Source organism: Phocoena sinus, chromosome 19, assembly GCF_008692025.1.
Source record: "Phocoena sinus isolate mPhoSin1 chromosome 19, mPhoSin1.pri, whole genome shotgun sequence".
Lineage (NCBI taxonomy): Eukaryota > Metazoa > Chordata > Mammalia > Artiodactyla > Phocoenidae > Phocoena > Phocoena sinus.
Window position 1 is genome coordinate 28,424,367 of NC_045781.1, and position 26,007 is coordinate 28,450,373.

Sequence of the window (26,007 nt, forward strand, 5' to 3'; positions counted from 1 at the left end):
ACCACACCCACTGAACAGTAACTGCCTACTCCCTCCTCCTCTCAGCCCCTGGTAACCACTATTTTACCTTCTGTCTCTACGACTGACTATTCTAGATACCTCTTATAAGTAGAACCATATAATATTTATCCTTCTGTGTCTGGCTTATTTCAATTAGCATATTGTTTCCAAGGTTCATCTATGGCATGTGTTAGGATTTCATTCCTTTTTAAGACTCAATAATGTTCCTGTATGTACATGTATATACACATACAGACACATACATACAAACACAGCACATTTTGTTTATCCATTTGTCTTTTGATGGATACTTAGGCTGGTTTCACCTTTTGGCTATTGTGAATAATGCTGTGATGAACATGGTGTACAAACATCTGTCAGAGTCCTTGCTTTTAATTCTTTTGGGTACATTTCCAAAAGTACAATTGCTAAATCTTTGGCAATTCTATGTTTAACTTTTTTAAAAAAAATCTTTACCATTGAAATTGGTTAAAAAAAAATGGTATAGTTGTGACTATATGACTGCTTCATCCAGTTGACCAGCACACTGTATATCCTATTCTCTTGACAAAGATAAAAATAGTGATGGCCACCATTTATTGAGCAATGTTTATTATGTACTATGTACTACACTCAATACTTTCCTTACTGCAATCACATCTGTTAAGAACCATGCTGACCCACATTTTACAGATGATAAGCAGACCCAGAGAAGGTAAGTAATTTGCCTCAGGTTACCTAGTTAGAAAGTGGTGGAGCTAGAATTTGAATCCAGGGAGGTCTGCCCCATGGCCTGCCTTCTTAACCTCCATGCTATACCTTCTCCTTCTTCCACATGAAGCCAGAGCTCTTCCTGCTATTTAAGCTGCAACCATGTTGTTAGCACAGACTGGGATGTGAGAGAGAATTCCATCGCTGTATCAAGAGAGGCCATCTCGCCCTCCTTTCACTCTTTCTTAAAGGGATATTGCTTTAGATATTTACATCTGGTCCAGGTGCGTTAACCAGTTCTCTTGACTGAACACTTTCAAAAATTCCTTTTCGACAAATAATAAACGCTGGAGAGGGTGTGGAGAAAAAAGAGCCCTCCTATACTGTTGATGGGAATGTAAAATGGTACAGCCACTATGGAGAACAGTATGGAGGTTCCTTAAAAAACTAAAAATAGAGTTACCATATGATCTTGCAATCCCACTCCTGGGCATATATCCAGAGAAAACTATAATTCGAAAAGATACATGCACCCCAATGTTTATTGCAGCACTATTCACAATACCCAAGACATGGAAGCAACCTAAATGTCCATCGACAGATGAATGGGTAAAGAAGATGTGGTACATATATACAATGGAATATTACTCAGCCATTAAAAAGAATGAAATAATGCCATTTGCAGCAACATAGACGGACCTAGAGATTATCATACTAAGTGAAGTAAGCCAGATAAAGACAAATATCATATATCGTTCACATGTGAAATCAAAAAAAAAAAAAGATCAAAATGAACTTATTTACAAAACAAACAGACCCACAGACATAGAAAACAAACTTATGGTTACCAAAGGGGAAAAGGTAGGGGGAGGGATAAATTAGGAGTTTGGGATTAACAGATACACACCACTATATATAAAATAGATAAACAACAGGGACCTACTGTATAACATAGGGGACTATACATAGGGGATATTTTGTAATAAGCTATAGGGGAAAAGAATCTGAAAAAGATATCTGTCTATCTATCTATAACTGAATCACTGTGCTGTACACCTAAAACTAACGCAACATTGTAAATCAACTGTACTTCAAAAAAAAAAAATTCCTTTTCGAAAAAACTCAAGCTACTTACTGATGAGTTTGGTTCTCCAAAAGTGTACCAAGTTAGAACTACCCAGCTCTCCTGCTTGCACAAACAAGGCCTAGACTGGGGATCTTAACCTAGCCTAATGGTTCTTAGTCTTTAATGTGCATCAGAATCCCTGGAGGACGTGTTAAAAATGCAGATTACTGAGCTCACCTTCAATTTCTAATTCAGTAGGTCTGGGGTAGGGCCTGAGAATTTGCATTTCTAATATCTTCCCAGCTGCTGCTGCTGGTGGTCAGGATACCACTGAGAACCAGCGTTTGGGCCCAACACTCCTCTGACTGATTTTTGAAAAGGATCAGGAACTAGTAAACATTTTTTTTGTGTTAAACATGTGGGAGATAGAGACACTTTGGTTACCTCTAATTAGGTCATGATCCCAAGGACATCCATTTGGTGTTCTGAATTAGATGGTTAAAAAAAAAATCTACAATTTCAAAACTTGAAATACATCCTTTAAAAAGCAATTCTGGTGATTATGAAATGTATCAGAACTCTCCAAAAGTTAAGCTATCCACCTTTCATTCTCATCAGAAATCACATTTCTTTAGGACTTGCTAGATTTTGACATAAATTTACTGAAAGCATATGTCTCAAACAAGATACAAACCAGTAGTCCAAATACTTGAGTTGATCTTGAATTGTCTACCATTAAAAACACATCCCTCACTTCTGCAGGCTGCAGAAATCCTTATTTTCTTTATCAATGTCATTTGGCAGAAGAAATGCAGATGGTTTAATTATATAAAGGGTTGATAACCTTGAAGATAACTTTTGTGTTGAAGTGTTATCATCCCCCCAGTCCTTATCTTTGCCAAGTTTTTCCTCCCATTAGTAACAAAATCTAAAGTTCTGCATCCTTTTCATCTTCTGCATTAAACTTTAATTGTTCCAACAGATAGACCATTCAATGCTCAGAGACTAAAGGCCTAGATCTGTATAAGTCTCATAAAAACTTTGGACGATTTCATTAATCTTTTTTCTTCCCACTGTCAACTCCCTAGAAGACTTTATTCAGCCCAGACAACATTCTGTAGACCTACCATTAATCTTATTCTTTACCAAACTATTTTCTTGCTTTCTCAGCGTTCTCCAAGCAAATTTTTCAAGCCCAATAAAACACAAATGTTTTTGTTCTTGCTACCAGCGTCTAGCAAGTTAATTCAACGTTGATTCTTTTCTTTTTTCTTCTAGTATTACTAGCCCTAAAAAGATATATATTTCGTGTATGTGAAACTGGTATTAACACCTCTTAATAAAGAGACTGAATTAGGCTATGAATAATCCTGGGGATCACTAGTCTAAACCTCTCATTTTATGTACCTAATTTAGGCCTCAGTATACAAATCCCTTTTGAATAGATTCAAGTCATAATGCAGGGTAAAAATCATTGCAAGGTTTGGTTAACCTCTTGCCTGGTATGGTGTTCAAATAGGAGACAGCATGTACTAACTGTCCTTTAAATTTTCTGTCTCAATTAAAACATCAGTTTGGAAATAAAACTACTTTCATTAACATTTAATAAGATTTGGAAGATGTAAACCTACATTTATATTGACCTTTTATATCAAATAACAAGTGAATGGTTAATCATTACAATAATTAGATGAGTGAGATAGTTACTTATTAACCAAAGATTCAAGGAGATTCTCCTGCAATGAAGGAGATGCAAACATAGTAATTTAAAAATAAACACTTTCAGTATGTCCTACTTAAGTGAAAAATAAACCTTCTCCAAGGTTAATGTTATTTCTCAAATTTGCTGATGATCTAGGACTTCATTTTTTCAGATACAGTAGATATAAAACAGCATTAATTTGCTTCTAAGCACAAAGTACATTCCTCTCCCTTCCCACCAGATAAATATCCTTAAAATTCTTTTCAGTTAACCTTGAAAATTCTATATAGTCAAATCTCAATAGGTAGGAATAGAAGCTGCAGAAAGGTACAGTAAACACTTTTAATGAATTAAATTCTAATAGATTACTGGTTTTCTTGTTGATATCAAATGACTAATTCATTAGAAACATAAGCAACTCTTAAAATACCATTTAGATAGTAGGGTATCTTGCAGTAAAAGGAAAACATTTAAAACAACCAAATCAATGCCAACCAACCAACCAATAAACCAACAAAAAGCCTCAAACAGACCTAGGTCACCATGTGAGAATGTACAAAATTCAGGATACTTGAGCATGTGTCACAGGTTTCATCCAAAGAATGATTTGCATTGCTCCTTAAGCAAATGGAAACCTCTGTTCTGCTGCATGGCCAAGTGTCTCAATGTACAACCAATTTCTAAAAAACAATTTTGTCGTCAGTCCAACCAAACAGTCTACTGCTGCCCTTTACAACGAATAATACAAAAACCAGAAGGGCTTGTCTCTTTACTTGGGTGGTACCTTCGTTAAAATTAGTTGACTAGGGACTTCCCTGGTGGTGCAGTGGTAAAGAATCCGCCTTCCAATGCAGGGGACGTGGGTTCGATCCCTGGTCAGGGAACTAAGGTCCCACATGCCATGGGGCAACTAAGCCCATGCTCAACAACTACTGAGCTCACGCACTTCAACGAGAGAGCCTGCATGCTGCAAACTACAGAGCCCACGTGCTCTGGAGCCCACGCGCCACAACTAGAGAGGGAAAACCCGCACGCCACAACTAGAGAGAAGCTTGTGTGCTGCAAGGAAAGATCCCACGTGCTGCAACTGAGACCTGATGCAGCCAAAAAAAAAAAGAAGAAATAATAATTTAAAAAATTTGAGGAATATTTAAAAAAAAATTAGTTGACTAAAGAGTTTTTTCATTACTAATAATATCGTAATTATGGCTTACTTTTCTGATACCTTGCAGTTAAAACATCTCTAGGAAGCTTGAGAAAATATTTTTGGAAATGTCCTATTAGATCAAGTCAATGATAGGAAGGAGAAATCAGATTCTTGTCCTGACCATGTTATTTATTTCCCATGTGACTTCTCAACCCACCTGTTATCACAGAATTATAGAATCTGAGCTGGAAGGGTTCTTAGCACCTTATTCAACAGATAAGACAGGGAATCACGAAATTGAAACACGTTGCCCAAGTTCTCGTAACTAGTAAGAATTATAGATACGGGGAAGACTAGACCAGATCTCTGGATACTCATGATTACTATTTCAAGCAATGAGCATGTTTCTAAAAATGCCAACTGCAAAACAAAAAAAAAAACCATGAGCATTTGTAATCCTAGTGGTACAACAGAATGATTATACATGTTGATTAAAATGAAATTTACAGGGCTTCCCTGGTGGCGCAGTGGTTGAGAGTCCGCCTGCCGATGCAGGGGACGCGGGTTCGTGCCCCGGTCCGGGAAGATCCCACGTGCCGCGGAGCGGCTAGGCCCCATGAGCCACGGACACTGAGCCTGCGCATCCGGAGCCTGTGCTCCGCAACGGGAGAGGCCACAACAGTGAGAGGCCCGTGTACCGCAAAAAAAAAAAAAAAAAAAAGAAATTTATAAAACTGGTGAGAAAAAAATATTGGTGTTCAACTAGCATGAGATGGCCTGCTCTGCTAAAGATAATGCAACACTCCATCTTTCTGGTTTGTTTTCATACAGGGTTTTCGAAGAGCTTAATAAGCACTTTTAACTTAGGGTCATGGCAGCTTGATATGATCTTTTTACTCCCCTCTAATTATACACTGATATATACTGTCCTTAAAAACGTCTTAAAGTTGGTTGATCTAAGAATTTACAGGGTGCTTATTGGGTCTATACTGGTCTAGCAGACTTTCATATCAACTAGCTGATAGGTAAAGCCCTAAAAGAGAACACCTGCCTGCTGCTACGAAGGGATGTGTGGGCTAAAAAATGAAAAGGTATTTTAAGAACTTATATCACTCAGTTAAAATCCTGAGCATCTAGACACTGGGAGAGATATACATGTATATTGTAAAAACATCTGTGATGACATTGAGCAGAAATGCAGAAATAATTAGGCCATTAAATTTTTAGAATCATAAGATAGGGCTTCCCTGGTGGCACAGTGGTTGAGAGTCCACCTGCCGATGCAGGGGACGCGGGTTCGTGCCCCGGTGCGGGAAGATCCCACATGCCGCTGAGCGGCTGGGCCTGTGAGCCATGGCCGCTGAGCCTGCGCGTCCGGAGCCTGTTGCTCCGCAATGGGAGAGGCCACAACGGTGAGAGGCCCGCGTACCGCAAAAAAAAAAAAAAGAATCATATGATAAAAAAACTAGTAGTTTTATTCTCCTTGAAATATCATATTTTTTGATTAAATTCAATGGTAGACGCAGGTGGCATTTTTCTATGATATAGCAGGAACATCTAGAAACATTGTTTTCCCACTGTTTTCGTTTTCTTTTAACTGTAGCATTACAGATGTCCCTCAGTATCAGAGGGGGACTGGTTACAGGACCCTCGCAGATATCAAAATCTGAGGGTGCTCGAGCCCCTTATATAAAATGGTGTAGTATTTGCATATATAACCTGTGCACATCCTCCTGTATATTTTAAATCATCTCGGATTACTTATAAAACTTAATACCATGTAAATAGATGTAAATACTATGCAAATAGTTACTGATGCATGGCAAATGTAAGTTTTGCTTCTTGGAACTTTTTTTCCCCAAGTATTTTCCAACGTATTTTAGTTGAATCTGAAGATGTGGAACCCATGGATACAGAGGGCCAGGTGTACCTTAAATTTAATTTCTTAATCCTTATGCTACAGGTTTGACTTTTATTGATCTATTCTGACAACACTTCCATGATTTTATGTGAACATTAGAGAAATGTACTTTTTCCCTGTTCCTTTGGCTTCCTTCCTTCATAGACAAAAGTTTATACTATAAATACCATACCTACCATTGCTATAGTTATAGTAGACCCACTGCCCACTCTTGGGTTTTGGAAGTGACACGGGTGTCTCTTCAGCAGGAAGACTGTAGAATCGGCACTCAATGAATAGTCGCTGGATAGTATCATCTGCAGTTACTGGAGAATCATTAAGGCTTAGAGCTATGATCTCAATCCGAATTTTTTCTGATGGCTGTTTAAAGAGCAGAAACAAAAAAAGATACAGAACAAATAAAACGAACAAAAAATCCTTCACTCTTTTCCACTATCAATTTTAAATAAAACATAAAGGCAGTGGCCTTCACTGATTTCTTTTTTGGAAGGTATTGTACCCTACTGTCTAGTTACACATGATAGATTATTCACGACAGAGAGAGGGAGAATGAGCTTCTAATGCCCCAGGGTTTGAAGTTAACAGTGTCATGGCAATAGTCTCCTGATTTACATTTGAGGCTATAAATACCCCACTAGCAGTCCATCAGGAATGAAGATTATGAGATCTTCATCTCCGATTACTTTCAGAATGACATGTATCAGTTGGCCTTGTTTCAAACTATGTAATGAAATACATGTCTGTCACTGCTTTTATTTACTCTACGGTACCTGAGAAAGTTTTGGTTATTCAGAGATCAAAGCCTGTTGAATACTGTATAGCTACTATGCTAACATAAGTAGCTACGCGAATCCATATTAACTAGGACTACAGTTCATTCTCTTATATATTCTGCCATAACATATTTCATTCAATAAGTGGTAAGTTTTCAAACAGAAGAAAGAAAATTTTTATCGAATTTAACACATTTTCTCGTAATTTATTTTTATCTCCTTTTTACGGAATTAACTAAAAATATATATTTGTGTAATTTTCATCTCAATCCTTATTTAATAGATTTTGGTGTCACAAACATTATATGAGAGTCACATATGTTTCCTTGAGTAATAATTTAAAACAAATGATAGACTATGACTTAAAAATTAGATCACACCAAGATAATTCCTCGGTTAAATGTTTACATTTGATTTTAAATGTTTACAATTTAAAATTTGTTCTTTATTCCCCCTTACTAAATCTTTCTTTATTAAATTCAGAGGCATCCTACTATAAATTATATAACTTAAAATAATAATTAAAAATCCTGATACGAAGACCTGCTTATATAACCAACTTTTAGGAATTCATTGTCAGATGTAAATCAGTATGTAAATTCACCATAGTGATTACTATTTTGATATTTCAAAGTATATAATATAATTAATCAAATTGAAAAGCATAGGTACCCTATTGTAAAAATATTCCCATAAAGAACAATTTCCATTGCTGGCAAACCCCCTCAATATTTGATGAAGTAATTTTACCCCCTTCTTTCAAAAGACATTTTCTTTTATTATGTATTCTAGGACACTTTAACTAAAAACCTAAATCTGAATATTTCAATAAGGTTATTTTATTATTCAGAAGATTCATGGAAATTTTACTAGGATGACAGAGAAAATTCCACACCATTCTGTCTCCACTAATACAGGTACAAGGCTGCAGCTGGCAATATTACTAGGATTAGCATAGTATGATGAAATATTTAAAGGAAATTTTTTTCTAAAACCTAATAAATCAAATAACTGCCAAATGTCATTAAAGTGATGGTCTTTGACTTGAATATGCTTTTCATATTCAAATTTGAAAAGAAAGAGATGAAAGCCTGGAAAGGTTACTCGGTTTCAACTAATAACCTCAAGCCCTCTCCGTTCACGTGCATAAAAAATGAAGTTGGCTCTATTGTCTAATCTCACTTCAGAAAAGCCCTTCTCTGCTTGCCGAAGACTAACATGGTAAAGAAAGTATTTTAAATGATATTATTTTTCCTTAAAATGTATTGTGGTTGTCAAAATAGCACGCACACACATATTTTATAATTCTGGCTCAACAGCAGCACAGTGCATAATTAAGTCTTTTACATAACTTGTAATTTAACAAACTTAGAATTGTTATGACAATAGCATAAAACATTCCTGCTTCTGCACAAAAGAATCATGTTTAGAAAATAGCTATAAAAAGGCTAAAGAGCTATACATGGTCATTTCTACATTGTGAGGAGAGGAATTTAAAATTTATCACAGAACCCAATGAAGAGACAAATTAACTTTTAAATAGCAGGGGAACCAAATTTATTTAAGTGGTTTTTAAATTAATAATATATTAACTGTACAATCCCCATATGAAAACTTGCGTTACTGTAAGAACGAACTTGGGCTGTCAAATAAGCCTACATACAAAATAGAATTCTAAGTAAATGTAGATACTTGGATCACAGTCAGACAAACAAAATACCGAAACCAAGTAAAGCAAAGGAAAACCCACTGTACTAACCAAAAAAAAAAAAAAAGCTTTAAAATTATTTTTAGGATGTCTATCTTCTTTCTGGTCTAGATATTTTTTTCTTTTTTTTCTGTTATTCCCCCCACCCTGACCCAGCCTCATTACCTCTAGCATATGTGCTTTTTAATTCTCTAACTTAACTGACAGAGTTATTAGTTATCATTTCTTTGTTCCTTTGATGCTACATGAATCAAGCTAAAATAAATCCAAAAAGGGATAAGTTCCAAACAGTATATATCTAGGGAAGCACACCCTGAATAAACAATTTCTAAATATTATAAATTTTGGCTAATTGGGCTAGCCAACTTATTTTTCAACGCTGGAACAATTCTGGTTGTTCTCATGGCTCTGTGAATCAAAAGTTCAACTAGATTATATAAGAAGATTTTCAAGATTAAGAAGCACATCAACTGACTAGCACACAACGCCAACTTACTGTCAGAAATGAACTCATGATCTCTTTTCTCCCCCAGTCTCATTGATCCTCTAGATATTTGTTATCTCAGGTGATGACATCACCATCCACCTGGTCACCCAGAACCAGGAGACCCTGGAGCCATTCTTGCAAATCTCCATTTTCACATCCACCATATCCTATACATCACTCATTCCTGTTCACTTTACTTCCTAAATATTTCAATGTTTCACTGAGTTACAGAAAGCTTAAGATATTTCAACATTGTGTCAGCTACTGGAGATATAAACACAAAACAAGATGCGTTTTGTTTTTTTTTTTCTCTCATTTTTATCTCTAGGGAAACTCCTTCTTTATGTTCTCACATGATCTGAGGAAGGAACTAATTCAACAGTTTCCTAGTATTAGAAAGTAGTTTTATAGAGTAAGAAGGGAGAAATCAGAAGGAATCATAAAAAATAACTGGTTGACAGAACTGTAAATAGACAGGTGGGTGGTACGAGGCTCTAAGTTCAGTTATAGAGGGACTGTTATCTTGCTTAGTGCATCACTGGTGTGGTTATGCAGTACACACTCAAAAAACAAACAAAAAAAAAAGGCTCCATTCTCATGGCTGTAAGAGAGGTGAGGCACTCCTGCCTGTCTACTTGCTTGCCTGCAGCCTCAACTCTTCTTCTGGTGGCAGAGTTCTTTCCCTAAAAACAAATCAGATATCACATTTCTGCTTGAAAACCTATTACCCTACACTCTCGCCATTTCCCCAGACCTGTGGTGTACTGTTAATATTGCTGAGCTTTTGCATCTGAAATCTTCTCTATCAGACAAAATTCCACTTATTTGAGGCCCTGGGCCATGCATGTACTCCTTTTATGAGAGCATTACTGATTTCCAAGGCTGAGTTGCTTCTTCTTCTGGGCCCTCACTGCACTTTTTAGTCACATTGTATTGCATGGATTTGTTTACATATGTGCCTCTCTCTGTAGACGGTGAGTTCCTGGAGGCCAGGACCATAACTTATTCATCTTTTGCTATTTAACATCCTCTCTAGGATCTGGCTCTCAATAAATACTTAATGATATAGAGTCAAGGGACGCTGAATGTCCTCTATCTATTCAGAATATCTTTTATATATTGCCAGAAATATGTGAGGCTGCAATTATTAGTGTTTTCACCTTTAACAAATATTGATTGTATCTACTACGTTTTGGGAAGTTGGTGATTATTAACTGTTGAAAAATGTATAGAAATCTTGCCATTCTAGATTTTAATTAAATAATACTATTACAAACACCGATCAATTTTGTAGAATCTAGGGGTAGGGTACTGTTGTGAGCTCAACTTCTCTGTATGTTTGAAAATTTTCATAATAAAATACTGAAAAAATTTCAATTAGGAGAATTGGAAGGGGTAACAATATACTGTTTCAAATGACAGTGACTGAAACAAAGCCTTTTAGACGGATGCAGAATAATGTCTGTTCAGGATTACTAGGGGAATACAACTGGTCATACCTCTGTATTACACCCTGCTCATACATAGGTTAGCCAGCCAGGACAGGCTTTGGGTTTTTCTTGTTTCATTTCCTTTCTATGCGTGTGAACATGTTACTAGGTGTGATGCTACTTCTCAGTACTGTTTCTGTCCTCTTCACCAGTTATCCTATTAGCTTCCCTAGTTAGCGAGATGTCAGCATCAACATATAAAAAGAGCATTTAAAATTTCTGATTGTGGTGAACAGCAGTAACAGAAATCACTCAAATAAGAACTGTGTGCAACTTCTTTTTAGTTGTCTGTATAGATGGACACTATACTTTATGTGATTGAATGATCTAGAAATGTGATGACAGCTTGTATTACTCTCAGAGAAAAAAAACATTAAGAGTTCTCATGATTTTGGCTCAATTCCACTACTGCTTCCTGACTGATGTTATAATTCACATTTTAGGCCATATTTCTCTATAGTATTTACTCGGGCTTTTATTGGCATGCTTAAATTTTTTATGTTGTACTTCAGAAGATCATGCTGAATTCTTCCTCTGGTTTCAACCATCACAGCAGCCACAATGGGGTTGGATTGTTAGGCTTCTAAAAACTAATTCAACTTGACAGCCCTTAAACACAGTATTGCTTAACTGAGAATAGCCTCTGATAAAGGTTTGGAACTTGCTTCAGTCAGTTAGATTTAAATCTCACTATGGTGAGATTGCATGTGAGTTTTATTTCATTCTTAATTCTACAGTGAATAAGCATTTCTTTAACTTTTTAAACTATAAAGAAAATAATCTGGCATATTCAAGTACTCAACATCTTAAACAGATGTTACCTTTTTGCTGTATCTGATTTAAATCTTTTTGCTGTTACTGTGGAAGAAATAAAATATTTCGGATACAGGGAAAAGCGCCTCCTCCCAATTCCTTTCCCCTTCTTCCTCATTTCCCCCAGAGGTAACCACTATCCTGAAGTTGGTGTGTATCATTCCCAAACAAGCTTTTATATTTTCTACTACGTATGCATATATATATAAACAACATATTATTTTCTGTTTTTAGATTTTATATGAATGGTATCATTGTCTATTAAGCATTCTGCAATTTCTTCACTCAATATTATATTCTTGAGATTTATTCATGGTTATAATTAAAATCTAATTCATTAATATTAACTTGTATAGAATTCCATTTATATTGTCTATATAATCTCTAGTCTATTTATTTCTCTACTGATGAACAATTAAGTTGTTTAAAAATTTTTGCTGTTACAAAAAATGTTGCATTGAACATCCTTTCATGTTTTCTTGTGTATGCGAGTGGTTCTCTTGGCATTGCTGGGTGATACGTATGAGAAAGTCAACTTCGTAGGATTATCAAGTTACTTCCCAGATGGTATATAAGTTTACATGAGTATTATTTTATCAGCATAAAAATACTTTGTATATGTGTGTGTGTAAATAAATATAATTAAAGCCTACCTATAGGAGCCAAGGTATGTAGAACCTGGTACTTTATATCAAAACAATAGACACAAAATGGAAATGGAAGGTGATGATCTATGTCTATGCCCCTTAAGAATAAAGTTTAATTGAAGTGAGCTCTAAGATAAGCTCAAAATAGTTGGTTCAAAAAGTCAAACTGGGGGGGGGCTTCCCTGGTGGCGCAGTGGTTGAGAATCTGCCTGCTAATGCAGGGGACATGGGTTCGAGCCCTGGTCTGGGAGGATCCCACATGCTGCAGAGCAACTAGGCCAGTGAGCCACAACTACTGAGTCTGCGTGTCTGGAGCCTGTGCTCCGCAACAAGAGAGGCCGCGATAGTGAGAGGCCCGCGCACCGCGATGAAGAGTGGCCCCCACTTGCCACAACTAGAGAAAGCCCTCGCACAGAAACGAAGACCCAACACAGCAAAAAAATAAATAAAAATTAAAAAAAAAAAAGTCAAACTGGGACTTCCTTGGTGGTGCAGTGGTTAAGAATCCGCCTGCCAATGCAAGGGACATGGGTTCGACCCGGAGTCTGGGAAGATCCCACATGCCACGGAGCAACAAAGCCCATGTGCCACAACTACTGAGCCTGCGCTGTAGAGCCCATGCGCCAAAACTACTAAAGCCCGTGCACCCTAGAGCCCGTGCTCTGCAGCAAGAGAAGCCACCTCAATGAGAAGCCCGTGCATCGCAAAGAAGAGTAGCCCCCGGTCACAGCAACTAGAGAAAGCCCGTGCTCAGCAACGAAGACCCAACGCAGCCAAAAATAAATAAATAAAATAAATAAATTTATTAAAAAAAAAAAAGTCCAACTCTCCATTGGTATTGACAGAGCCATATGTAAGTAGGGTAGGCTGCATAACGATTAATGGCGATTCTTACAACTTCTCTTCTTCAGGCTGGGGGCTGGCAGAGTCATCTCAAAGACTCGAAATAAGTCCCCTAGACCTCACACTAAGCTCCAAAGCTTCTACTTAGAAGGAATTTGACTGGGAATCAAATCCACTCTTCATACAAGTTTTGACTGAAAAGTCTTTGATTTTTAAAAAAATAATAGCTCTTTGGGAGAAATAAGAGTAAAGAGAAACTCCAACTGTTGAAGTAATAATGTTTTTTCTTTTTTTTTTTTACAGAGATTATTCCATTTTAATAGTTTTAATAGTTAAGTATTTATTTATTTAAGTGACACCTGAGCAGCTGAGATAAAATGACAGCATAAAACAACCAAAATCATACATTGCATGTTAATACTCTACCATTATAAAATTAACACACAATTAATACAGAAGTAGTAATTTAATGCATATTTCCAACATACTGCTTACTATTTCTGAGATACTTCAGGATCCCTACTTCACTTCCCAAACTGGGAATTAACACACACACACACAAATAATGGTAATGTTTTTAACAAACAAAACAACCCTAATCCAGTTTCCATTGGTGACAGTAATCTTTCTTTTCTCATTATGTTCTGTTAAAAGATACTACGTTGAACAAATAATATAAATAGTGCAAACTTCAGTGATGGAGATCAGACTCCTGCTAGGGTGAAGAATGCTTATTTTTAGAACACTGTCTCCCTTATATACCATGTAAATTACTGTATCTGTAATGGTCAGCAAATTACAGAAGTTTGTTACCCCATGTTCTAAAGCGATGATTGGAATTTTTTTTCCTGTCCTAATACACCTGAGGGATATGACACATTTTCATCATGAAAAGTGGCTTACTATGGCAGTACTGTGAAGGAAGGAGAGAATTTAAAAAATGACCCTCAATTTCAGGTTATTTTGATATGCTATTCTACTTTCACCATCACTGAGAACAGATGGTATAGAACAGTGGTTCTCAATTTTGGCTGCACATCAGTACCACTGGGGGAGTTTTAAACAAAATTCTGATCTAACTGATCTGAGTGGAGCCTGGGCCCTGGCATTTAGAAATGTTTCCTAGGTGGTTCTAATATGCAGCCATGGTGAGAAGTACTGCCTTTCCCTAAAGCTGTGGTTCTCAAATTTTAGCACACCCCAGAATGACCTGAAAGGCTTGACAAGACACAGATTTCTGGGCTCCAGACTCAGAGCTTCTGATTCCTTAGGTCTAGTGTGGGGCCCAAGAATTTGCATCTGTCACAAATTCTCAGGAGATGCTGATGCTGCAGGTCTGAGGACCACACTTTGAGAACCACTGCTCTAAACCAGAAAAGATTCACCCTTTATTTGTTGGCCCTTTCTATTTATAGAAAAGCTTCTACAATTCATATTAAACCGTTCTTTAGTTATTATTTAACATTTTAGTACAGAATTAGCTAACAAATTATTTCCTTTTTAGAAGCAATCTATATTCATCACTAAAAATAATCCAACAATATAAATCCTAAAAAGTAAAATATAGAAGTTCCTTGCTTCCACCTATTCTTTAACTCAGGGCTTGGCAAATTTTTTTCTGTAAGGGCCAGACAGCAAATATTTTTCACATTGCAGGCTATATGGTCTCTGTTGCAAGTACTCAACTCTGCTCTCGTACAGTGAAGTGGCCACAGACAATATGTAAATGATGAGTGTGCTGTGCTCCAATAAAACTTTATTTATAAAAATAGGTAGAGGGCTGGATTTGGCACATGGGCCATAGTTTGCTGACCCTTGCCCTGACGCATGTCCCAGAGATACTCATTGCTAACAGTATTTGGATTACATACTTCCAGACACTTTCTTTGCTTACATAAACCTAAATGTTATGTCTGTATGCTCATATAAAAATACATATGTATGGATCCAACAATCCCACTCCTGGGCATATACCCAGAGAAAACCATAATTCAAAAAGACACATGCACTCCAATGTTCATTGCAGCACTATTTACAATAGCCAGGTCATGGAAGCAACCTAAATGCCCATCGACAGATGAATGCATAAAGAAGATGTGGTACGTATATACAATGGAATATTACTCAGCCATAAAAAGGAACGAAATTGAGTCATTTGTTGGGACGTGGATGGATCTGGAGACTGTCATACAGAGTGAAGTGAGTCAGAAAGAGAAAAACAAATATTGTATATTAACACATGTATGTGGAACCTAGAAAAATGGTACAGATGAACCTGTTTGCAGGGCAGAAGTTGAGACACAGATGTAGAGAACAAATGTATGGACACCAAGGGGGGAAAACTGCGGTGGGGTGGGGATGGTGGTGTGCTGAATTGGGCGATTGGGATTGACATGTATACACTGATGTGTATAAAACTGATGACTAATAAGAACCTGCAGTATAAACAAACAAACCAAAGAAACAACTAATACTAAACTTTCTTTGGGTTATTTGTATGGAAATATGTTAACATAAATGTTTCAGACATTACATGAAATTTCTAAAAATCTTATATGTTCTGGTATAATGTAATAAGTCATAATTCTAGTTATTACTTTAAAATGTATATCTCAGAAATAACTAAATTTCCTTGTCAACTGCATTATCATGAACTTTCATCAAATTTTTAACTGTGGTCATTTTTAAGTCTTTTGTCATTTACAGACAGTTCTGGGTGTACTCTGATGTTTTTGCAAAAATGTTCCTATGAAAGGGTTCCATCTTCAAGGAATTCATGGCAAAGACTCTGACAAGTACAGGTTTCTGGTAACTGACTATACTGCTGAACTGAATGAATAAGCATTTTCAGAACTCTAATGGAAAACTGATGAATTCATAAAAGTGCTAACAAAAGATGAAGATGAAAAAAAATTAATTACACGGGACTGAGTGAACTGATGAGGATGATTATAATTTTTGTGACTTTCTGTTTGAATAAAAAAAATATATATCCCACAAGGACTCAGAGGCAAAAAATATACAAATCAATTATCACTGCAAAGTAAAGGAGCTGTTACAGTGGAGGATTCCTGGACTGAATGTCACTATTATGACACAGTATGAGTGTGTTTCGTGTTTGGTAATTGCAATCATTGTTGCTTTTGTTGTGGTCATCCATTTACAATGCTTGGCGTCAGTTTATTTATCTCTTGTAAAAATAAAACACAGTGTGTGTGTGTGAAAAAAATACATATGTATGTATGTACAAATATACTATGTATGAACAAATATACCTTTTTGTTTGCTTCTTTTTAAATGGAATCATCAGTGAGATATTTCTTCTTCATAAATTTGACAAGAAGTGTGATATGAGGAAACAGTAATTTCTACACATTTTGTGTAAAAATGTTCTGTACAAAAGCACTTAATCTGGAAATGTCTGTATTAGCAAAAACTGATAGAAACCAAAGGGTCCACCAAAAGGTGCTTATTTAAATAAATATGATACAGCTATACAATGTAATATTATGCACATGCAAAAAAAGAAATAGAGTATACTGCTATGGAAAGATGTCCGTGGTATATTAGTAAGAGATAATTAAGTTACAAAATATAAAAAATAGTTTTAAAGGCAATCAATATCAGGAGAGTAATCCAGCATTTCTGGTTATCTAGCTTAAGCTTCCATATGTAAAACAGTGGGAGGGGCTTACTCTACCCACTAATAGGATATCATCTTTGATTCTGAAGTGATTTAACAACGTATAATACATGAGTGCTAAAAGTGGTGAGCTGCTTTATGCATTTTGCTTTTCAAAGCTTTAAAACATATTTTGCTGGACATCATTACTGCGATCACCTGGGAATGCCAGCTCATGTTGTTCAAGAGAACCTGGCATCTGGGTGGAACTGAATTTCAGTCCGATTGAATAAGGCAGCTTTTACAAAACTGCTATTAGTAGGAATGGAGAAAGATGTAAATGTGCATTGCACAAAAAAGATCATTACTCTTTAGCCTGTGATCTCCCATTCTCACCTGTGGGCACACTTTAAGAAATCTGTGAGTTGAAGGCAATATATTTAGTTGTAAAAATTGAGAGCTGCATTGCTTAAATGGTAAAATTAGGAATAATGTGAAAGAAGGATTGATAATTCTTTTTTTTTAATGCTATGGCAGATGCAAAATTTCGGTTTTGATGTCTATTTTGAGGACCTAAAACAAGGCTTTTAATCAATGTATTATACATCAAATTGATACTGTTAACTTCTGATTATTCAAATTAATAAAATATTCATAGAGAAATGTCCAAAGTTTTACATTTCTCAGACTCCCCACCCCCAGTAATTATCATGCCTAGAAGCTTTTTAGTAAAAGCAGCAGTCATCAGGCTGACGGAACCTGACAGGCCAGCAAGGCCCAATTACACTGGTGCTCTGTGGCACTTTGATGTCCTGGAAACAAAGAGAGATAGGGGCAAATTGGGTGGCACATTATGTTAATGACTTGATTTAATCCAGCCACTAAACTTTATGTAGCCTGTTAAAAAAGATGCTAACACTAATTATGCCACCTTGGAAAGGAAAGGAGGGGACAAGCATTTCATTCTGACAAAGTGAAGCTCATAAATGTTGTAAATGAAATGAAACAAAATGAAGTAATCTATGATTAATTATACATCACAGGCATGAAGAAAAGAGGAAGAACCAAGTAATATGTCTGAGTCCTGGGAAATCTGTTAGATTCCTTTTAAGGATCAACATTTCTAAAAAATAACTATGAGCTGTCAGATTCTGTAACATGAAAAAAAGCAACTGAATAATCTTAAATTGCTTACACAGTGTAGTAGATAATTGAAATTCATAGCGTAATTGGCATAAATGATGTTTATCTAGGACACTACTCTCACTCTCAATTTTGTGACATTATAGCTATAGGTAAAGGCAATTTAAAAAATTTCTACAAAGTGGAGGTAACCACAGAGTGGGGTTATTTAATTACCTTTTAACTAGTCCCTGTGCCTCTAATCTATTCTTTACTTTATTGATAGCAGGATCTTTTAAAATGTGATTCAAGAGTGCAAGCTCCACAAGAGCAAGAGACTTATTCCTCTTATTCACTGCTAAATTCCCAGTCCCTAGAATAAGGCTCGGGACACAGACAATGCTCACTACCTGCTTAAGGAATGACTGATCTTCCTCCTCCCTTAAAAATCCTCATTGGCCGCTTGTAGAACTTCAGGATAGACTTCAGCCTCCTCAGATAATACACAGAAGCCCCAATGCTCTGGACATGACTATCTTTTCAGCATATTCTCCTGGGGATCCCCATGTGTGCCATAGGCTTGGCCCATCCTAAAACTGCCCTGATTCTCAGAACAAGCCATGCTCCACATTCTCTCAAATTCTTATGCTTTTGTTTCTTTGGCCTATAATGTCCCCTCCTCTGCTTCCACTAATTCTTAATCATCTTCAAGTCTTGGCTCAAGCTTCACTGACTCTAGGAAGCCATCCTTGATGAGGGTCCCTCATGCTGAGTTAGGCACCCCTCCTGAAGGCTCCCACAGCAGCTGTGCATTCCATTCTCCTAGCGCTGACCACTGCATTGTAATTGTGTTTGCCCTAGATTGTGAATTTTTTGAGGCTAGGGATTGTTTCTTGTATGATACACAGTAGATGCTAATGAATAAAGAATTGCTGTGAGAACTATAAGGAGATATTACATAGCATGTGCTTAGCACATATTAGACACTCAGTAGTACCTTCCCTTCCAAAGAAAGCTATGTATTCCTGTCCTGAGATTTCTACCTGAAGCAGTTCTTAAAGAGGAGACAAAAGAAAAAACTAATGAGCCACAAGTATTTTTGTGCTTAAAAGTTACTATCAACAATCAGATAAAATGACATCTTGTGTCTCCTGGTATCATGCACTGAAAAGGACACAGCATTGCTCCTGTAGTATTCCTACCAAAACGAATAACCCGAATCACACAAATCCAAATTGAAGGACATTTTACAATATAAATGGCCTGCATTCTTAAAAAATGTCAATGTTATGAAAGACCAACTCAATGGAAGGCTGAGGAACCATTACACATTAAAGGAGGCTACAGAGGAATGAAAACTAAATGCAATGTGTGATCTGGATTTGATCCTGGACCAGATTAATAACATGCTATAAAGGATAATACTGGGACAACTGGCAAAATCTTAATAAGAACTGTAGATTACAGTATTATTATTCTGAAGTACTTAGGGGTAAAGGGGCATGATCTCTGCAACTATCAAATGATTCATTACAACTATGTATGTAAGAATGTGTGTTTATGATGTATACATACTGCATATAAGCATATATAGGAGAGAGAAGAGAAATGATTAAAAAAAAGAGTATGAACAAATGTTAACAACTGATGAATCGGAGTGAAACGTATTCAGGAGTTCTTTGTACTGCTTATGGAATCTTTAAAGAAAAAGGTTCCATGACTCATATCAAACGGTTTGCAAAAGTAGCACACAGAAAAACTGGTACAATCACTAGAAAATGCTATATTTCAACATTATGATGACCTCTTATTTTGTTTCTGTGCTTACAGATCATACTATTTTACTGTATTTGTTATATAATTTAACAAAACTAAATTTCACCTATGAACATAAGATTCTGGTCATTACCTTCTACTAAAAGTAGAATTTTTAGAACCACGTGGGAGCTGATTAATGGCTACCAAGGCACAAAGCATTGCTTAAAATAGCCGCTTGCTTTAAACGATATTCACACTTCTGAGACAGCATCTAAAACCATTATAGGAAATCACATTTTGGAATGGTAGTGAAGGCTGTATTAGGCTGTAGCAAAGTAACACAAATTACTTTTCTGGAAGTAATAAGGAAAAAACCCAGTTTACTACAAAGGAAAAATATATGTGTACCTTAGAATTAATTGAATATTTTAGAAGAACAGCTCTTTCACTAAACTTCTTGGTTAAATCAAAGTTCTTTACTCTTAGTTAAGAGCACTGTATAACTGCACTGAGATGCTAGCAATGTTGTCAATATATACATGATTCTGTTGAAAGTCTGATATAGGACTTCTCAACCTCAGCACTACTGACATTTTAGGCCAGACACATTCTTTGTCGTGGGTCCTATGCTTTGCTGCGTCTTTAGCAGCAACCCTGACTTCTAACCACTAGATGCCAGTAGTAGTCCCTCCCAGTGTGACAACCAAAAATGCCTCCAGACATTGCCAAAACGTCCCTTGGGTGGCAAAATCGCCCCCAGTTGAAAATCATTGGTCTAAGATGACATAATTTAGATAGCATTTCTCCATACTTTGAAAGTTACTCTTAGATGATGAATACAATGTTTCGAAAATAAAATTAACTGTTGCAATGTCTCCCTAGTGTCTCTTGGATAAAATCCAAAACATTTAGTCTTCACCATTGTAACTGAAGTCTTCTATCCCTTTCTACAGAAAGGCTTCTCCAGTTAGTGTATTCTTGACTTCTGAAACATAATGTGCATCCCTGCCTGCAGTAAAAATGCACATGATTTTCTCCCTGCTGCCATATATCCACATCTTTGAGTTGTCACAGTTAAAGCAGGACACTCCTTTCTACTGTGTGACTGGCCACAGCTAAATGGGTCAAAGGAGCACAACTGATAAAGATGGACCCAATCCAGAGGCTAGACGTGGCTCATCAGATCCTTCTCCTTGGGGCTGGGTGTTCTGTGTGGCTATCTGGGCAGTAAGCAAGTGAAGCAGAAAAAGTCAGCTTAAAATGAGAAAAAGCAGACACGAAACTATGAGAAAGGGTGGGTGAGCCAGCTTGTGGGCATATCCTTAATGAAGTCTATTGAAAAATCACTCCGAATTTCTCCTTCCTCTGAACTTCCTTAATTAGTGGCATGATTGTCAGCAAGTCACCTTATTTCAAAATCTCAGTTTACTCATTTGGAAAATGAGGAGGATAGGTCCCAAACAGCTTTATTCTTTAGCTCAAATATCTGACTATTAATCATTGGTACTGTCTCCTGACATTGTTTTATATTGTAATTTAACTGCTGAATTACTACTTGACTTTTTCATGAAAACATCTTCCCAATGAATGTAATGTTTCCTGAGGGCAGGGCTGGAACACTATATCTACCTCCTTACGGAAGAGTGATCGCAAACTGCAGATGGTGAATCCCTGGGAATCGCTGAGTTATAACAAGAGAGATGAGTGCTGTTTGTAGATTGGCTAGATAAATATACCCCTTGGTACTAGTCCTGTAGACCCTAGGACTGATTCAGTATCTCATATTGTTATGTTCAAAAGGTTAAACAATATAGCCTTTCAAAAATCGTGATGAAAGTAAGCAGAGTCTTGCAGAACTACTGAGAAAGAAATGTGAACCATGTGAGAGAGATATCTGAATCAAGCTTGCAGGCTTACTACTCTTGATGTAATGAATTGAGTGTTCTTAGTAAAATGACGTGATGGTTAAATTTATATGCAACTTGTTTGGGCCACGAGGTACCCAGACATTTGGTCAAACGTTATTCTGGGTAAGTCTGTGAAGGTGTCTCTGGATGAGATTAACATTTGAATTGGCAGACTGAGTAAAGCCGATTATACTCTCTAATGTGGATGGGGCCTCATCCAATTAATTGAAGACCTGAATAGAACAAAAGGGCTGAGTAATAGGGAACTCTTCCTGCCTGACTGCCTTGAGCTGGGACATTGGTCTTTTCTTGCCCTTGAACCGAACTGAAACATCTACTCTTTGTAGGTCTCCTACCTGCCTGCTTTCGGACAGGAACTCACACCATGGGCTCTCCTAGTTCTGAGGTCTTCCAACTCAGACTGGAACTAAGCCATTGACTTCCTTGGGTCTCCAGCTTGTAGACTGCAGATCTTGGGACTCCATATTCTCCATAATCACGAGAGACAATTCCTTTTAGTAATTTTCTTTCTCTCTCTATATAAATATATCTTATTGGTTCTGTTTCTTTGGAAAACTGACTAATACAAATGGCTAGACAGCTAAATTCCACACAAGAGGCTCATTTTCCCATTGATTCCCATTATCAAAAATTTCCAGTAGAGGGTAGAGAATTTCTATTCACTGAAATAATTTGATTTATTTTGATAAAATAATTTAACAATTTCAGATTTGACAAAGCAAACAAATTAAACTGAATTGAACTAAATGCTATAATTAAGTCTTCAGGCAACCATATGCAAGATTCCTTTTTTAATTTATCACTTTTGAACAATAATGATTCCATATATCAGTACATTATATGTTAGATGATGTTATTATAATTAATAACTATATAATAATAATTATAATAAAACTTTGGACAGATGAGTTGTTCTGTTTGTATTTATAATCATCTGTTTGTATTTGTCAATCATGGAAACAACGGATTTCTCTATTGTACGGAGGCATCTGTGACAACTGAAATGTTCTGTTTTATGGGTTTGTTCTGCAGAGAGATTAAGCTAAGAATGTGAGATTTTAAGAGTTGAAATAAGTATTGCAATTCTTAAAAATAAAGTAGAAATTCTAAAGAAAAGGAATACAATTAATCATTTCAGGAAAATTAATGTAGATGAATAGAAAAAGCTAGCACTTTACTTACATTTACTTTATAAAAACTTTTTCTCCCCTTACAATGAAAAATGCTCTGGTAAGTGGGACACTTCCTATGTAAATTAAAGTATAATTTTCTTCTCAAAATTTCAATTTACATACTACTTTTCAGCAATGTGCTACAAAACAAGCGAAGTAGACCTATATGAAATTAATTACCTTCTAAGGGTTTAATTTTTTGGCGGAATGAAATAACTTTAATAGCTTATCAGTGACATATTTAGATAACTTACACATGTGAATAGCCTATGAATTCACATGTGTAAGTTATTATAGTTTTAAATGCAATCTCACATTTTGAATTCTTTAAAGTTCAGATTTGATTTAATACATCTTTGTATAATGGTTCTGAAAAGGAGTCAGAGAAGTCAGCTGGTTTTAGCAAGTAACTATTGAAGCTACTGATGTTAGGTACTCTTAAACATGTAAGCAAAAATAACACTTACATGTTATGGTCTGTTACATAATGAAAGTGTAAATAAAATTTTCTCGTACTAGATGATTACTTGGATAAGATTATGATAACACATTAAAAATTTTCCAGAAATATTCTGCCTTAAGATTTTCATATATGAAGACTGATAAACTATGAATGAAAAGCAGCTTTATTTCAGAACATTTCTGGTTGATATCAGGTTACTGACCTGTTTGATGGTCTTGGCGGTAGGACCTGGAATAATACACTCATCACTGTCAGAAGCTGATCTGTCTTCTTCATCTGTTAAAAAATAAAATTTTATTGGTTTAAATCTGTTAAACCAATTATATTTGCACCTTGTGACATGGAGAAATAAGCATACATTACAAGGATAACCTTAAAAGAACAATATGGTAATCATGTCTGGATTTTTTTAAGCAGTAAAGATATTTATATTACATTTTAGAAAAGAGAAAAAAATGACTGCAAAATTCTAGGTTTAGTTTTAGCAGAAACAAAGGAAATAAGAATGTAGCTTGCTCTAGTACGAAATTAAAAAAAATTTTTTTAAAGAGAAGAACATGGTAATAATGTCTAACAGCCTAACCAATACTACTGTGTCAAAATCAAGTTGTTCCTACTATTTAAAAACATTTTTAAAGGTTTTAAAGCTTTATTGCAGTAAACTGACATATAATAAACCATACAAATTTAAAGTACAAAATCTGGATTTACATTCTGAAACTATATATTTTGACAAATATGTAATTCTGTGAAACCACCACCACAATTAAGACAGTGAACATATCTATCACCCCCCCAAATTTCCTCATGCCCCCTTATAATCTCTTTCCTTCTGCACCTTTCTATTCCCGTTCGTCCTTCCCTAGGCAACCACTTAAATGCTTTCTGTCACAACAGATTAATCTGTTTGCCTTTTCTAGATGTTTATATAAATTAAATCATGATGCAAGTTGTCTTTTATTGGTCTGAATTCTTAGTTTTAATTTTTAAAAAGTCAAATCCTCTAGAATAACCCAGATAACAGTACTGAACCCAAAGAGGTTAAAAAGTCACTTAAAATATAAACTGGGAACATGGTCAGCCACAATACTTGCATTCTGTTGTGGTGCTCCAAGTTGAAATAAGAAGATATGCAACAATTCCACCTGACCACAGCTGACCAGACTGACTTATATATATCCCATCATTTCTGTCAAGAAACAGCTATCAGGAAGTACAGTCACTATTAAATGAAGATGTTCTATGAGGCATGCACGTGCTAACAGATTAAATAAAACAGAGTTAAGGAAATAATGTTAATTTAAAAAAGAAAGTCACCTTCTGGTTCCAGTTCTTCAGTTATTTCTGTTTCATCTTCAGAAGAAGTCAAAGTTCGTTCTGCAAGCTGACCCTCAGAGAGTAAAGACACATCATCATCTTTTCCTTGTTGTACTTTCTCTGTATTCTCTTTTACCTTATCTACACTGCTTTCCTGAGAAACCTGAAGAAATAAAAGCACGTTGATATATTATTGCTAAGATCACATTTATAGCATTCTTGCTGAAGCACTTGAATGATAATTAAGCACGTAAATATGCACTACATGCACTATATATATGAGTCATTAGAAAATAATCACTTAAGCTGTATAAATGAAAATATGCAGATAAATTAAAATATGATTATAAACTAAGAATAGAAAAGCATTAATCTCAAAATGAATTTTACATTATACTTTAATTCACATATGTATTTACTACCTACTAATGTCTGCTTAATTGTAACTGTTATACTTGTGATATTTTTGACATTTCTATTCCAAGGAAGTCATATATAAAAATAGGATCAACGATATGATTTCTTGATCCATGTCAATGCAAAGACAAAGTCTTTAAAAAACAAACCTTTCACAATAATTTTAATACAAACACATACCTCAGGAATATGTGAAACAGTTGGCATATTAATTTCTATTTCTGGTGTATGTTCCACTTCTGGTGAAATTTCCTTCATATCTTCAGGAGGAGTACAGGTCTCCTTACATTAATGTGAAAACATGCATGTATGTTACTTTGTATTTATTATTAAATCCCCAATCATGATAAGACTTTTTCACACACACACACACACGCATACTTAGGATTTACTCTCTTAATAATTTTCACATATAAAATATAGTAGTGTTAATTATACTTATCATGTTGGACATGACACCCCTAGTACTTATTTATCTTATAACTGGAAGTTTGTACCTTTTGACCACCTTAATCCAGTTGTCCCTCCCCCATCCCCTGCTTCTGGTAGCCAGAAATCTGATCTCTTTTTCTATGAATTTGTTTGGTTTTGAAGTACAATTGACTTACAACACTATGTTAGTTCCTGTTACATAACACAGTGATTCTCTATTTCTTTACATTTCAAAATGATCACTACAATAAGTCTAGTTATGATATGTCACCATACAAAGATACTACATAGTTACTGACTATATTCCTCACATTGTACATTTCATACTTGTGACCCATTTATTTTACAACTGGAAGTTTGTATCTCCTTTCCTCTTTCATCTATTTGTTTCTCCCCCGCTATCCCTCTCTCCTCTGGCAACCACATTTGTTCTTTCTATCTGTAACTCTGTTTCTGTTTTGTTATGTT

At 35.8% G+C, this 26,007-nt stretch overlaps 1 protein-coding gene across 4 annotated transcripts in view; it reads right to left on the reverse strand.

Moving 5' to 3' along the window:
• The window catches only part of RPGRIP1L (RPGRIP1 like), a 99,363-nt gene that overhangs the window by 11,943 nt on the left and 61,413 nt on the right, over positions 1-26,007 (reverse strand). For all 4 annotated transcript variants that reach the window (XM_032612134.1, XM_032612137.1, XM_032612138.1 and 1 more), the window contains 4 exons: positions 25,288-25,389; positions 24,691-24,853; positions 23,576-23,649; positions 6,724-6,907 (listed from right to left, as the gene is read on the reverse strand). In XM_032612134.1, the coding sequence (XP_032468025.1) occupies positions 6,724-6,907; positions 23,576-23,649; positions 24,691-24,853; positions 25,288-25,389 (523 nt within the window). The remainder of the gene's footprint in view (positions 1-6,723; positions 6,908-23,575; positions 23,650-24,690; positions 24,854-25,287; positions 25,390-26,007) is intronic.